The sequence below is a fragment of the Ovis canadensis genome, chromosome 20, assembly GCF_042477335.2.
Source record: "Ovis canadensis isolate MfBH-ARS-UI-01 breed Bighorn chromosome 20, ARS-UI_OviCan_v2, whole genome shotgun sequence".
NCBI lineage: Eukaryota > Metazoa > Chordata > Mammalia > Artiodactyla > Bovidae > Ovis > Ovis canadensis.
The window spans coordinates 34,413,855-34,426,641 of NC_091264.1; the positions used below are offsets into that span (position 1 = coordinate 34,413,855).

The 12,787-nt window shown below is 41.8% G+C and overlaps 1 protein-coding gene across 2 annotated transcripts; it reads right to left on the reverse strand.

The window, feature by feature from the left end:
• Positions 1-543: 543 nt before the first annotated feature.
• Positions 544-12,570, reverse strand: ENPP5 (ectonucleotide pyrophosphatase/phosphodiesterase family member 5). Of its 2 annotated transcripts, none has more exons than XM_069563964.1 (4): positions 12,477-12,570; positions 8,671-9,534; positions 7,293-7,469; positions 544-3,152 (listed from the first exon to the last, which is right to left on the reverse strand). In XM_069563964.1, the coding sequence occupies exons 2-4, from the start codon at positions 9,497-9,499 to the stop codon at positions 2,725-2,727; spliced, it is 1,434 nt and encodes a 477-aa protein (XP_069420065.1). In that variant the 5' UTR covers positions 9,500-9,534; positions 12,477-12,570; the 3' UTR covers positions 544-2,724. The 2 variants fall into 2 exon arrangements, with proteins under 2 accessions (XP_069420065.1, XP_069420066.1); XM_069563965.1 differs by having other exon boundaries at positions 12,347-12,562.
• Positions 12,571-12,787: the final 217 nt, after the last annotated feature.

Consider the following 12,787-nt stretch of genomic DNA (forward strand, 5'->3'; position numbering starts at 1 on the left):
ATGAGGGCAGGAGGAGAGGGGGGATGAGATGGCTGGATGGTATCACTGACTCAATGAACATGAGTTTGAGCAAATTCCAGGAGATAGCAATGCACCCCACTCCAATACTCTTGCCTGGAAAATCCCATGGACGGAGGAGCCTGGTAGACTGCAGTCCATGGGGTCACTAAGAGTCAGACACGACTGAGCAACTTCACTTTCACTTTTCACTTTCATGCACTGGAGAAGGAAATGGCAACCCACTCCAGTGTTCTTGCCTGGAGAATCCCAGGGACGGGGGAGGAACAGGAAAAATGGTATCAATTAATCAGCTTCAAAACAGTTGATAGAAGATGGAGAGAAAACACGTCAGTGTTGTGATGGGGGGGGATTCCATTCTTCTGACCTTTTAAAAGTTTTTACTTACAGTCAGGAAGGTCAGCCGGTCTCCATCTTATTTCTGTGTCCTAATTTGTGTTGACTGTACACAAAAGTTTGGCCAGAGAGACATGCAGGTAAAACCAGAACAACAACAAAACTGTCAAAACATGATAAGAGACAAGGTTTTCCCAGCAAAGTGTAAAATTTTATTTTCTTTCAGGTAAACTCCAGCTGCTATTTTACAGGAAGATAAGTATCTGTAAATAAAAGAACCATTCAATAGTCAAATCTTCAGATCAGAGTTTTAATGATTTCATCTGTGTTACAGAATTTACTCTCTTCTTCCCACTAAGGTCATCATAGCACCCTCTAAAATGAATTTAACACAACAATTAATTTACATACACAGATTGCAGTTGAATAGTAACTGCTTTTAAATAGACCAATTTCATCTTCAGGTCATTAGATTTGGCATCTCAATCACACAGATAAGTTCACTGCTATAAAGCAAGCCAATATGAGTAAGTCGCATATTCTGAAATGTCTAATCCAGAGTTCAGACCTCCTGAGGAGTTTGCTATCTACCATCTCATGTCTCAGCTTCTTAATCTGTACTACTGATACATTTCCAGTGATTTCATTCTATCCCATTAAGAGGCTGTATTAAGCATTAGGTGCTAACACTCTTTATTGGCATCATCATTTAAAAAGCATTCACCTGATTTTAGGAAGCACTTTAATTATATTTTTCACTCTGCCACTTTTGTTCTTTATCTCAAATTTATAGTTTCTTTCTTAAATACTTTTGCCATTTTACCAACTTCTTTGTCAGTGAGTACATAAATATACACAAAATCATAGTATTATCTATGGGCCACATGTCTGTAAGCTGGTTTCTGTTGTCTTCAAGGAAAGCTATTCTGGGGCTTCCTCTTTCCTCTGAGAAACCACCGGTAATACCCTCTCCCCAACCAGACTACTTAAGAGACCAAAAGCAGTTTTCCATGGTGGGAATGAGCTGAGATGACCAGGCAGGTGAAAAATCCTACTGAGGAGATAAAGTCTTTTGTGAATGAAAAGTCTTACTGAGGAGTAATGTCTATTTGTGAACCTGGATTCATCTTTGATTCCACTGAGCATCTGTGAGTAGATATTCAAATATTTCAAGGAAACAAGGCTATAATCTCAACTTCTTTTATTTCAATACCTGTTACCTCTAGGTATTGTCTCACTAAATTTTGCCACCAGGCACCCTTTAGCGTTGTCCTGGGTACATTACAAACACTAGTCCTGCCTGATTTTTTTTCCCCTAAACTCCTAATTATTTCCCCCAAGCTCCACACAGCTCTTTTCAAGGATTGTGTGGCTGACATTTTTCCCAATATATTTTGTGCTTTCTTGCAATCCTAGATCTTCAAATGCTCAAATATAAAGGCTCTGTTACTACAGGTTACCAGAAACAAAACACTCTTTGAACTAATCTGATTTTTAACACAATTAACAGTGATTTATTTTTCAAGGAAGCAAATAATTACAGAGCAAGAGAAAACATTGCTGAGATGATGCCTGATCCCTTCTGCCCTTCTAGGGCAGTGCTAGACTTGAGAGGAAGCAAATGTATATTCATGGTGTCTTTATTATCAAAATCAGAGTAAAATGACTACATCAGGAAATAGCAATAATGAATGTCACGATGGAAATGATATGCCTAGATTGAATCCAGCAGCATCTGGATCTCTGTTGTGGGGGCGGAAATAAGATGAAAACCTATGTCGTATGGAAAGAAATACGACAAGGAGTGCTCACAGATGCACCGTGCTTTGGGAACCCATCTCTCTGAAATCCAACATTCAAAGGTCATCACATTTCATTTTCAACAGTTTTCACTTTCTTCCCGTTCTCCCAATGTAAGGAGATATATTTCTACATTATTCAGGAATTATTAGAAATTTCATTTCATTCTGGGACATAGGTATAAAATTTGTCTTTTTCTACTGAATTATAAGACATAATTGTCAATAAAGTGCATTTCACATAAAAGTACCATTAGGAGAGTAAAGTGCAATATGTAAGGTACTTCAAACAGTGCAAAGTTGCTAAATATATACATTGCATGTGCCAAGCCCAAATAAAGCAGGATCTTATCTACCAGAAGCCAGAGAGAACAATGGAAATATACTTCCCCATCTTTCATCCTTTGCAGGTCAGTGTATTTTGGTCCGTATGTGTATGTGTGTGTGTGTGACTGCCCCTGTATATATACATAACTGCTTAATGGTCTGTGCAAATGTCTGAAGCTAGTTCCCTAGAATTTGAAACCTTTAAACACTGACATAACTATGCCATCTTCACATCACAGAAGCATTAGGCTTGTAATAATGGTTGAGATATTTCAGCCTGAAAATCTGGTAAGGCAGGTATTTGACTTTGAATTAAATGTTTAATGAGAACTATTAAAAACACAATAACTATAACGCTACCGAGAGAGACCCCGATGAAATAAGCATATGGCTCGTCTTGTTCATTTTCTCTTGGTTTCACACTACCATGGAGGAGAGGAGGAGTCTGGGTATTAGGACTTGCTCTTGGAGTTGGTGAACTGAGCAGATCCTGAACGTTGCTGAGTGATCCATTGTGAGGCAGGGCAGTGATGCTGAGCAGGTGGCAGAGCAGGGGGTACAGATCTGTAGAATTCATGGCTGCTTTTGTGAAATTCTTTCGGAAGGCAGGGCCGTGGGCTAAGAAAATGGGATGCATTTCTGCTAATGCATTGTCATACCCGTGGTTGCCTACTGTGAAGATAAAATGCATGAACAAGTCAGCCAACCAGATGGTATTAAAATGGAAATAACTGTATCATCGAATGCTGGACTTACATGCAAATTTTATCTAATTTGACTTTTAGATAAAAGAATCCTTTACACATCATCTCTGCTGTGGTCAACATCACGATTCACTTCAGGAAACGAAAAGTCAAATGATCACAAATCTTTTCCACAGGCCACAGGAAGAAGGGTAAACTTCCCTGAGCCAAGTCGGGGGAATACAAAAGTGATTTTTTTTGTTGGCAGTAAACTAACTTTCAGCAATTACTTGTTAGGTACCTACTATGTTCCACTTATTGTTCTAGAGATAAAGGGATAAAGATGCCCTTAGTCATGAAGCCAATAAATTAATAATTTATCAGTTGACTCATTAGAAAAGCTCCTGATGCTGGGAAAGATTGAGGGCGGGAGGAGAAGGGGATGACAGAGGACCGGATGGTTGGATGGCATCACTGACTCAACAGACATGAGTTTGAGCAAACTCTGGGAGATAGTGAAGAACAGGGAAGCCTGTGTGCTGCAGTCCGCGGGGTCACAAAGAGTTGAACACAACACAGCGACTGAACAACAATCAAAAAATAAAGATCAGGACTTGTGGGTAAAATCTTGTCTTGGTGTTTCAGATCAGGATCCAGCTTAGCGCTGTCTGCTTTAGTACGGCTACAAAAAAAGTTAACAACTTTCGGAGTCTTGATAAGTCAGAAGATACAAAATTGAAGGATGAAAACCCCTGCATAATAAAAGCTGCCTTTTATAGGCATGTGGCTCTAGCACAATATCAGGGTTCTACTGCCAATAAAATGGCAACCATGAGAACTGAAAGGCTTTAGTTCAAAGGTGGTGAGAATGACTGGCAAATCGGCCTCTACTGCTTGTGTTTGCTACTAGGAAATGTGCAATGGGAACACAGAATTGAAAAAAAAAATCATAAATCAATTCCTCTGAGAGTCATCTTCGCAGAGTAATTCCAAATCTGCCTGGCAAAATCCATCTAAGGGAATCATTTTTAGTGCTATGATTCTTTTGAGTTTCTTATTCGAGTGGAAATAATGCTGGATTTATGAATCACTAGGAATCATCCGACTGGGGCTGTGCTATTCTGTTTAATTAATCAACAGTAACATTGGGAAATGTGCCATTATATAATCTGTAATTGGATGATTGTTGGGCTCCTGTCTATGAAAAGTTGGATCTAGACTCTAATCATGAAGGCAAAGTAAATCCTATCACACTTCTTACTAGAAACTTAGACTTGAAGTGAACTCATTATGACTTAGAAAACCTTTCCCATGAAGAGGGACTTTTTTTCCTAGTGGTGAATGCATGCTCAGATATTTGCAACTCCATGGACTGTAGTCCACCAGGCTTCTCTGTCCATGGAATTCTCCAGGCAGGAATAGTGGAATGGGTTGTCATTTCCTTTTCCAGGGGATCCTCCCAACCCCGGAATTGAACCTGGGTGTCCAGCATTGCAGGGAGGCAGATTCCTTACCACTGAGCCACCAGGAAGCCCTTCCTAGCGGTAGCCCCTACCATAAATGCTTGATCCAGCAGACAGTATTTAATAATGGATGCCTAAGGGCAATGGTTCTCAAATTTGACCGTGTATGAGACTCTGGTGTAGGGAGGGTGGGTGCAGGTAAAAACACAGATCTCTGGGCTCCACCCTCTCAGTTCCCAGTTTAGCAGATCTGCGTTGGCCCCAAGAATCTGCATTTCTAATGAGTTCCCAGGAGATTTGGATGATGCTGGTCCAGGAAACACATTTTGAGAACAGCTGCTTTTGGACATTAGGGCTGAATTCTCTTCTAGAACCCAGGCTGAGAAGGACTGTAGTAGCCAGTACTTAATTATTTTGTTGAAAAAATAATTATGTTGAACATAATGTAACACAAACAGGAGCACCATTAAGGTTTTTGATTCAAAATAGGAGTGACCATCTATTATGTAATTGTAGTTCACTGAACCAAAGTTTCAAGAGAGCCACTGACATTTATGCTAATTGTAATTCTGTCTCTTCAGAGACAGCAGTTGTTTTCTAAGCAACTCCTCTCACATAAGAGTCACCTGCATAATACATGAAAGCCTGAACATATAAAGTTGGCAACTATTCCCACGGCCAAAGAAATTATTTTTTTTTAACTTTCTTAATACAGTTCTCCTGGCCTGATTAAATATTGGTTTACAGATTATTGCTGCTACTGCTAAGTCGCTTCAGTCGTGTCTGACCCTGTGCAACCCCATAGACGGCAGCCCACCAGGCTCCCCTGTCCCTGGGATTCTCCAGGCAAGAACACTGGAGTGGGTTACCATTTCCTTCTCCAATGCATGAAAGTGAAAAGTGAAAGTGAAGTTGCTCCGTCGTGTCTGACTCTTAGTGACCCCATGGACTGCAGTCTACCAGGCTCCTCCGTCCATGGAGTTTCCCAGGCAAGAGTACTAGAGTAGGTTGCCATTGCCTTTTCCTTACAGATTATTATCTGTACGTAAAACCTGTTTTAAGGATCTGAACCCATCACATATACATCTGCCAGTATGACTCATTTATGCTCTATAAATGCCACCAGGTAACTGCTTTTCTCTTCATCAATAAACATGATGCAAACCCAATTCTACCTAAAGGGACATTTTTTAAATATCTCAAATGTATCAAGGAGCATTTCTAGTCAGTGTTGGCACCATATGCTTCCTTAAACATTCAGTAACAATGGAAACAACCCCCAGTGAATTGATTGGTAGTGTGTGTTAATGTCTCTATCAGCCAGGGAAACAGATCCCATGCTAGGTAGTTTAAGAGAGGGAATTTCAGATGAGGGCTAGTGTTGAAGTTCAGAAGTAAACATGAGATGGCAAGGTTACCCCGTGAGTAGCCCAGTGGGAATAGTCCCCAGTGGGAACGTCAATGGCTCCCAGAGCTGGAGAGACAGAAGGAAGAGGTGCGGTCACCAGAGCCCCAAAGGCAGGACTACTCAGTAGGAGCTGAGGCCAGAGACAGGGAGGTTGTCCAGAGCTGGGATCACAGTGGACATGAAGTCATAGGCTGGGGCAGGAATGGGGGACAGACCCTGGCTTCTGCCAAGTTCCTGCCTTCCACACTCCTGCCAAGGTTCTCTGTTGGCCAAATGGAACCAGAAACCAGCTTACAAAGTAGCTTGGGAAATTTAGCCTGTAGGGATCTGTCACTGCTGATACAGAGCAGATCAGGGTAAGGGTGGGCGGGCAGTTTGAGAGCAAATATGCAAATGGCAGGCACAATAAAGATGAGTTACGTCCTGGGCATGACTTCCATTTGGCTAACTTGTTAAAAGCTGTATGAAAAGGGAAAACTACACATTACGGATGGCTCCTCTGTCCATGGAATTCTCCAGGCAAGAACCCTGGAGTGGGCTGCCATGCCCTCCTCCAGGGGATCTTTCCAACCCAGGGATTGAACCTGCATCTTCTGCAGTGCAAATTCTTTACCATCTGAGCCACCAGGGAAGCCTCTATTATGGATGGCAGAAAGCTCTTTATTTTGTATGCTTGAATTTTAAATAGGATTTCCATCATCTTCTAAATTTATATAATGGAAATACCTCCAGAATTATACCACTAGGTATTCATTAGGAAAATATATCTTGATATACTTTTATCCATGCCAGTATGCACTTCTTTTTAGAAAGGTTCCCAAGGTGTAAAGCAAAGCTGGCCTATATTTTGTAGAGCCAGAGGACAAAAGAAACTAGAAAGCTGACAACAGCAGAGAAAAATAGAGATGACACTTTTATGAAACCAGAGTATGAAACAGATGCAGAAATGATTCAATTTACAAAACTCAGGTTTTTCTCAGGAACATAATGGTTATAATTAGCAGTATAGGGCACGGTGCTTATCTTTGGTCTGATGACTTCAAGAGATGTAAATGTTTCACTTTTAGGTTACTTCATTTTAAAGTCCCAGTAAATCTTTATTGGGATATTTATTGGATCTTTATTTAGCTATTAATGTATGACACTAGCTAGCTATTCGATCGGTAAACAGAATGTTGAATACAGCAGAAACAACTCCCAGTTGGCCTCCACTTTAGCAGACGATGCAGAATGGGGAGAAAGACTGTAACATACTCACACAGAAAGTCATCTGACTTATTCCGTAAAATATGCCAGCCGTCGTCAGCCACTGCAAGAATGGGCTGAATTCGACTGTTGTGTTTGTAATGCCATCTTTCCGGAACCTCTTCCTTTTTGTAAACAGTCAGATTAGGATGAGCTTGAGCTAATGCTTCATAGACTTCATCAAATTTGCCTAAAACAGAAGGATTAGGAGAAGCAGTCAGAACAAGACTCTCACTGCTACAGCCAAGAAGCAACCATGGTAACAGAGGTCAGTCAATGCAGACATCCTACTGATGTAGACAGCAAGTTCAAGGTAATGAAGTCTCACCAGACAATTTAGAGCCCCCTGCCTGCCCCCGCTCCCTGTGGGGGAAACTGAGAAATAATCTTCTCTTAAAATAAATTCATCTTCAGAGAAGACATTTTATTGAACCAGAAGTCTCTAATCTCTAAAGACTTAAATACACATGTCCATGCGTGCATGAGTGTGCTAAGCTGCTTTAGTCATGCTCAACTCTTTGCAGCCCTGGGGATGTAAAACTTAAAAAAAAAAAAAAGCCTTTTTATTTTATATTGGAGTGTAGTTGACTGACAATGTTGGATTCTTTTCAGTTGCACAACAAAGTGATTTCAGTTATACACATACAGGTATCCATTCTCTTTCAAATTCTTTTTGGGGATGTTAAATGTTTTGAGTTTGTTTAAAACTCAAACAGAATCTACCTTTAAAACAGAAATAATGAATGACAGGTTGGTATGAGGCTTTGAGATGGGGTTTGTAAAAAGTTTCAGGCCCTAAAGCCTGTGCTCTGCAACAAGAGAAGACACTGCAATGAGAGGCCCTCACACCACAACTAGAGAACAGCCCACACAGCAGTGAAGGCCCAGAACATCCAAATAAATTTTTTTTAAGTCTGAGATACTGTTATTACTTCCCTTGCTCATAGGTAAGAAAACTAAATCTCAGCAGGAGCAAAACTCTCTCTTTCCTCTATCCCACTGCTTCCCTATTAAGCAGATTCTAACTAAGGATCCTCTGAAGGCTTCCATAAAAATCACTGTAACTCCATGCACATTTGTGTGTATCTTCCCATCCCTACTTCTCTGCGAGTGAAGGCTGTAGCTTTTCATCATATCCAATGACTCCAAAATGGTTAAATGCCACTACCATAAATATACAGAGAGAGCATCAGTTTCAATACTGTAGAAAAAAGTCAAAAATCAGACTCTGAGGGAAGAGACTTTGTCTTTTCAGAGACTAAGGATTAAATCCAAGAATATTACCATGAACAAAGACAAGCACACTTGAAAGACAGAGACAAAAATCCCCCACTCAGTCACGCTGGGCACATCCACACCCCGCCCCAGATCACCACTCAGTTCAGGCTGACCTTCCCTGGGCAAGATGGCGGCCACTGGCGATTGGTCAATCAGGGTGTAGTGCTCTCTATCCAGATATTGGTCAAGCTCTATGATCCTCTCCTGGGAACACTGCGTCATTCCATGGTCACTTGTGATGATCAGGTTCAGAACATTCCACAATTTTGCCTTTTTCAGCATTTGTATGAGATATCCTAACTTGTGGTCAATATCTGAAATGACAGTCCCCATGAGCGGACTGTCTGGTCCCAACTGGTGGCCCATATCATCAGGTTCCTCCCAGTAAAGAAGACCAAGATTGATGGGCTCTTTTGACGTAAACCATTCAATAATTTTGGCAACTCTCTCTTCAAATGAAACGGAGTCATTGTAAGGCATATAGTGAGTGGGGAAGGTTCCGTGTATTTTGACATCTGTTCCGGGCCACATGGCCGCACCACTCGTGTGTCCTGCCCTCTGATTTGTGATCCATATCGGTGTCGCTTCTTCCCAAAACTCAGAATCATAAATATCCATGTCATCCAAGGAGAAAGATTTGTTCAGAATAGGGTCATACATGTCATTTGCCACAATACCATGATTCTCGGCAAAGAGGCCAGTGACCAAAGTATAATGGTTAGGGTAGGTCTTTGTAATAAAAATATTAGTAACTTGCTGCACCTGGACACCGTATTTCATAATATAATGAAAATGGGGTGTTGGAACTCTATATAAATAATCCCAACGGAATCCGTCAAATGAAACTAGCAGAACCTTTGGCTGGTCTGACTGGAGAGAAAATGTAACGGAAAGCGTTAATGCAGCAAGCATGAAGGACATCCAGAGAAGTTTTGAAGTCATTTTCAAACTACTTGATTGCTTCAGTGTAAGATAGTCTGTATAAGAAAAATATAGAAGTTAATGGCAATAATTTTGTTTAACATACTTTACCCAAAACAGAGAATGATGGCGCTTAGTAATCCCAGTTATAGTATACATCACAGCCTGGAAGGTTTATGTTGCAGAATTTCACCTTAAACAAGAAACATGGGGCTCTCTATATCAAAGCTAAGACATATATTCACACTTTAGAAATTGTTTTAGTTTCTAAGAACTTACCAAAGCATTTCCTCAAAGAAATTATGTAAATTATCTCCCCAAATATCATTTTAAAAGATGAAATAATTTGCATCAACTTTTCTGAAACATTTTCAGGTTGACTCAGACTTCTGGCTCCTGCTCATGGACATTTATATATGTCCAAATATTCCGGGAACTGGTGATGGACAGGGAGGCCTGGCATGCTGCAGTCCATGGGGTTGCAAAGAGTCGGACATGACTGAGTAACTGAACTGAACTGAACTGAAATACCTGTGGACACATTCATCATTAGTGTTAGGCTGTAGGAACCTAGCAACAGGAGTTAGCACTAGCAAATTCAAAAATAATATTTTTAAAAAATACATATGTAAACCTCCATGTTTCAATGGCAAGGCCTTATGTTTGGTCCATCATAGTAAGAGATTAACTTGGTGTCTTGAAGTGACATAAAAATTGTGACATTCTAATATGTTTGTGAAACATAATCGACGTTCATGTATTAATAATCAAAGCATGCGTGTGTGCTAAATTGCTTCACTCATGTCTGACTCTACGCAGCCCTATGAACTGCAGCCTGCCAGGCTCCTCTGTTCATGGGACTTCCCAGGCAAGAATACTGGAGTGGATTGCCATTTCCTTCTCCAAATAATCAAAGTGTGTTGTTGTTGTTGTTTGGTCGCCCAGTCATGTCTGACTCTTTGAGACTCCATGGACTGCAGCACACCAGGCCTCTCTGTCTCTCACCATGTCCTGAAGTTTGCCCAAGTTCATGTCTATTGCATCAGTGATGCCATCTAGCCATCTCATCCTCTGACGCTCTCTTCTCCTTCTGCCCTCAATCAAAGCATAGTCTTCTTTAAATAAAACAATTAGGGTTCTGAACTAAGTATAACAGAAGTGTAAATCTGAAATTTGATGTTGACCTTCCTAATGTTAGTGGCTTCCCTAGTGGCTCAGTCGGTAAAGAGTCTGCCTGCAATGCAGGAAACTTGGGTTCGATCCCTGGGTCGGGAAAATCCCCTGGAGAAGGAAATGGCAACCCACTCCAGTATTCTTGCCTGGAGAATTGCATGGACAGAGGACCCTGGTGGGCTACAGTCCCTGGGGTCACAAAGAGACAAGACTAAGTAACTTTCACTTTCATTTTTCCTAATGTTAAAATTCATCAACATTTAATCTTATCAGTGGTATGTGTAGAACAGGCACTTCCCAGGATTAAATAAATCTCTGGGGATCAAAGTGGTTGTAATTGTTGTTGTTCACTTGCCTCTATTTCTAAAAAGCTTTTATTCTATTCAAGAAAGCTAATAAGAGATAATATGAAAAACAATACATATGTAAATTTTGTCAGTTCTCATTGGGTTTGCAAATCCAGTAAGGATCTTTTGTTCTTTCCCTCTGCTCTTCATTCTTGCATGAAGTTATTTATAAGCCCACCAAACCTGGATCTAACTATATTTTGTGCCAAGAAATCTCTTGAATTCAGTTTTTGACATCTTCCTAATTTGAATATGCTGAAGACATTTTTAAACCTCAGAAAAAGAACCTGTCTTGCCCTCCTATTTTATAAGTGCTGGTAAATAAAAACTGCTTGGCATGCCTGCTTTGCTATCAGGGGCAAGCATTCTGCTTCTGTTTTGTTTTGTCTTTTTTTTTTTTTTTAACCATGATTTCAGCATACCAGAGCATTACTTAAACTGAAATTGTTGTAGGTATTGATCTCCAGACAATGGCTCAAAAATTAAATTTAAAAAACTTCCTCAAATGGCAAGAAACTTCCCAGTTCTGGAAGGAACATGAATAATCAGTTCCAATAAGGAACGGCAAAAATATTTACTAACATTTCTGGCTAAGAATGGTGGTTCTTCCTCTTCCTCTCTTCTCCTTCACTTTCTTATCACAAGAAAGGATACTATGAACCAAATATAATTTAAAGCTAAAAAATGAATCAACAACATGAAACATCTGACTTCTCCTCTATTGTAGTAAATTAATTCAGCAAACTGTAATAAGCAGGACCGAACTGCTTTCCTGGGACAAACGCAAATAAACAAAGGCTAACCATTGCCTCAAGCTTAGGAATGTCTGGTAAGAGGAACCAACATTATCACATCGATGACATAAAGCAACAAACAGGGACGCGGGGGTGGGGATGGAAGAAATCTGATTTCTTTCTTTTCTAACACAAAGTGCTTCATGGCGCTGTGGAATCCCTTGTTCTGGGTCCAGATTTCACTGGGCTGCTTTCCAATTCCTCGCCCCTCCAGCCCTTCCCCTAAAGACAGCCTTGGAAATCTAGGGGAAAGGGATGCCAAGAAAGGAGAGGAGAGAAAGTGAAGGATGAGTAGGTGTTTGTAGAGCGAACAGAAGAGGGTGATGCGTCTCCCCATCGTTTTCATCGGGATTTCATCCTAGCTCCGGGAAGGATCTCGGCGTAGGGTACGTTCCCAATTTTAGAACTCCAGCCCGCCCACCGAGGCCAGAAGATGTCCTAACGGGGGCTCTGTACAAGCGTGCAGTGGAAACGGGAGGAAGGATAGTTTGAGGGTCCCTAAAGAGGCAGGTGGGTCCCGGGGAGGCCAGCCTCCCACTTCCCCCGACTCTTACCCTCGCGGCGATCCGCTCAGTCCGCATCAGTGCGAGGGAAGGCCTGGAAAGGGATCCCTCCCGCAGACCCGGGGCAACAGCCAGGAGGCGGCGGGAGCAAGGGGTGCCCCCCGAACCCACAGACGCTCACCTGCTCGCCAACTCAACGCAGAGCACCTGACCAGCACTGCACCTGACCAGCACCGCCTACCGGCTGCAGGCCCCGCCTCTTGACTCCTATTGGCTACGGGACAGAGAGAAAGCCGGGCTCCTGGGAGTGGCTGCCCCGCCTGTCAATCAGTGGGGTGGGCACTGCGGGATTTGAAGGGTGGATCTGGCGGGAGCCAGGGGAGTGAGGGGTGACTTGGACCCAGCCTGGAGGCTCCAGGGGCAGGGAGGAGAAGGCGCCCCAGGGCTCGCTAAGGGACCCCTCTGCCGGATCACAGAACCATTCTGCATTGT

What these genes read in the sequence shown, in the direction of transcription:
- ENPP5 (XM_069563964.1), bottom strand. Translation starts at nt 9,499, where the DNA reads ATGACTTCAAAACTTCTCTGGATGTCCTTCATGCTTGCTGCATTAACG. An exon ending in CGCCATCTTGCCCAGGGAAG is followed by an intron (nt 7,470 to 8,670) that starts GTCAGCCTGAAC and finishes CTTCTGTTTTAG; the next exon opens with GCAAATTTGATGAAGTCTAT. An exon ending in TAAGTCAGATGACTTTCTGT is followed by an intron (nt 3,153 to 7,292) that starts GTGAGTATGTTA and finishes TTATCTTCACAG; the next exon opens with TAGGCAACCACGGGTATGAC.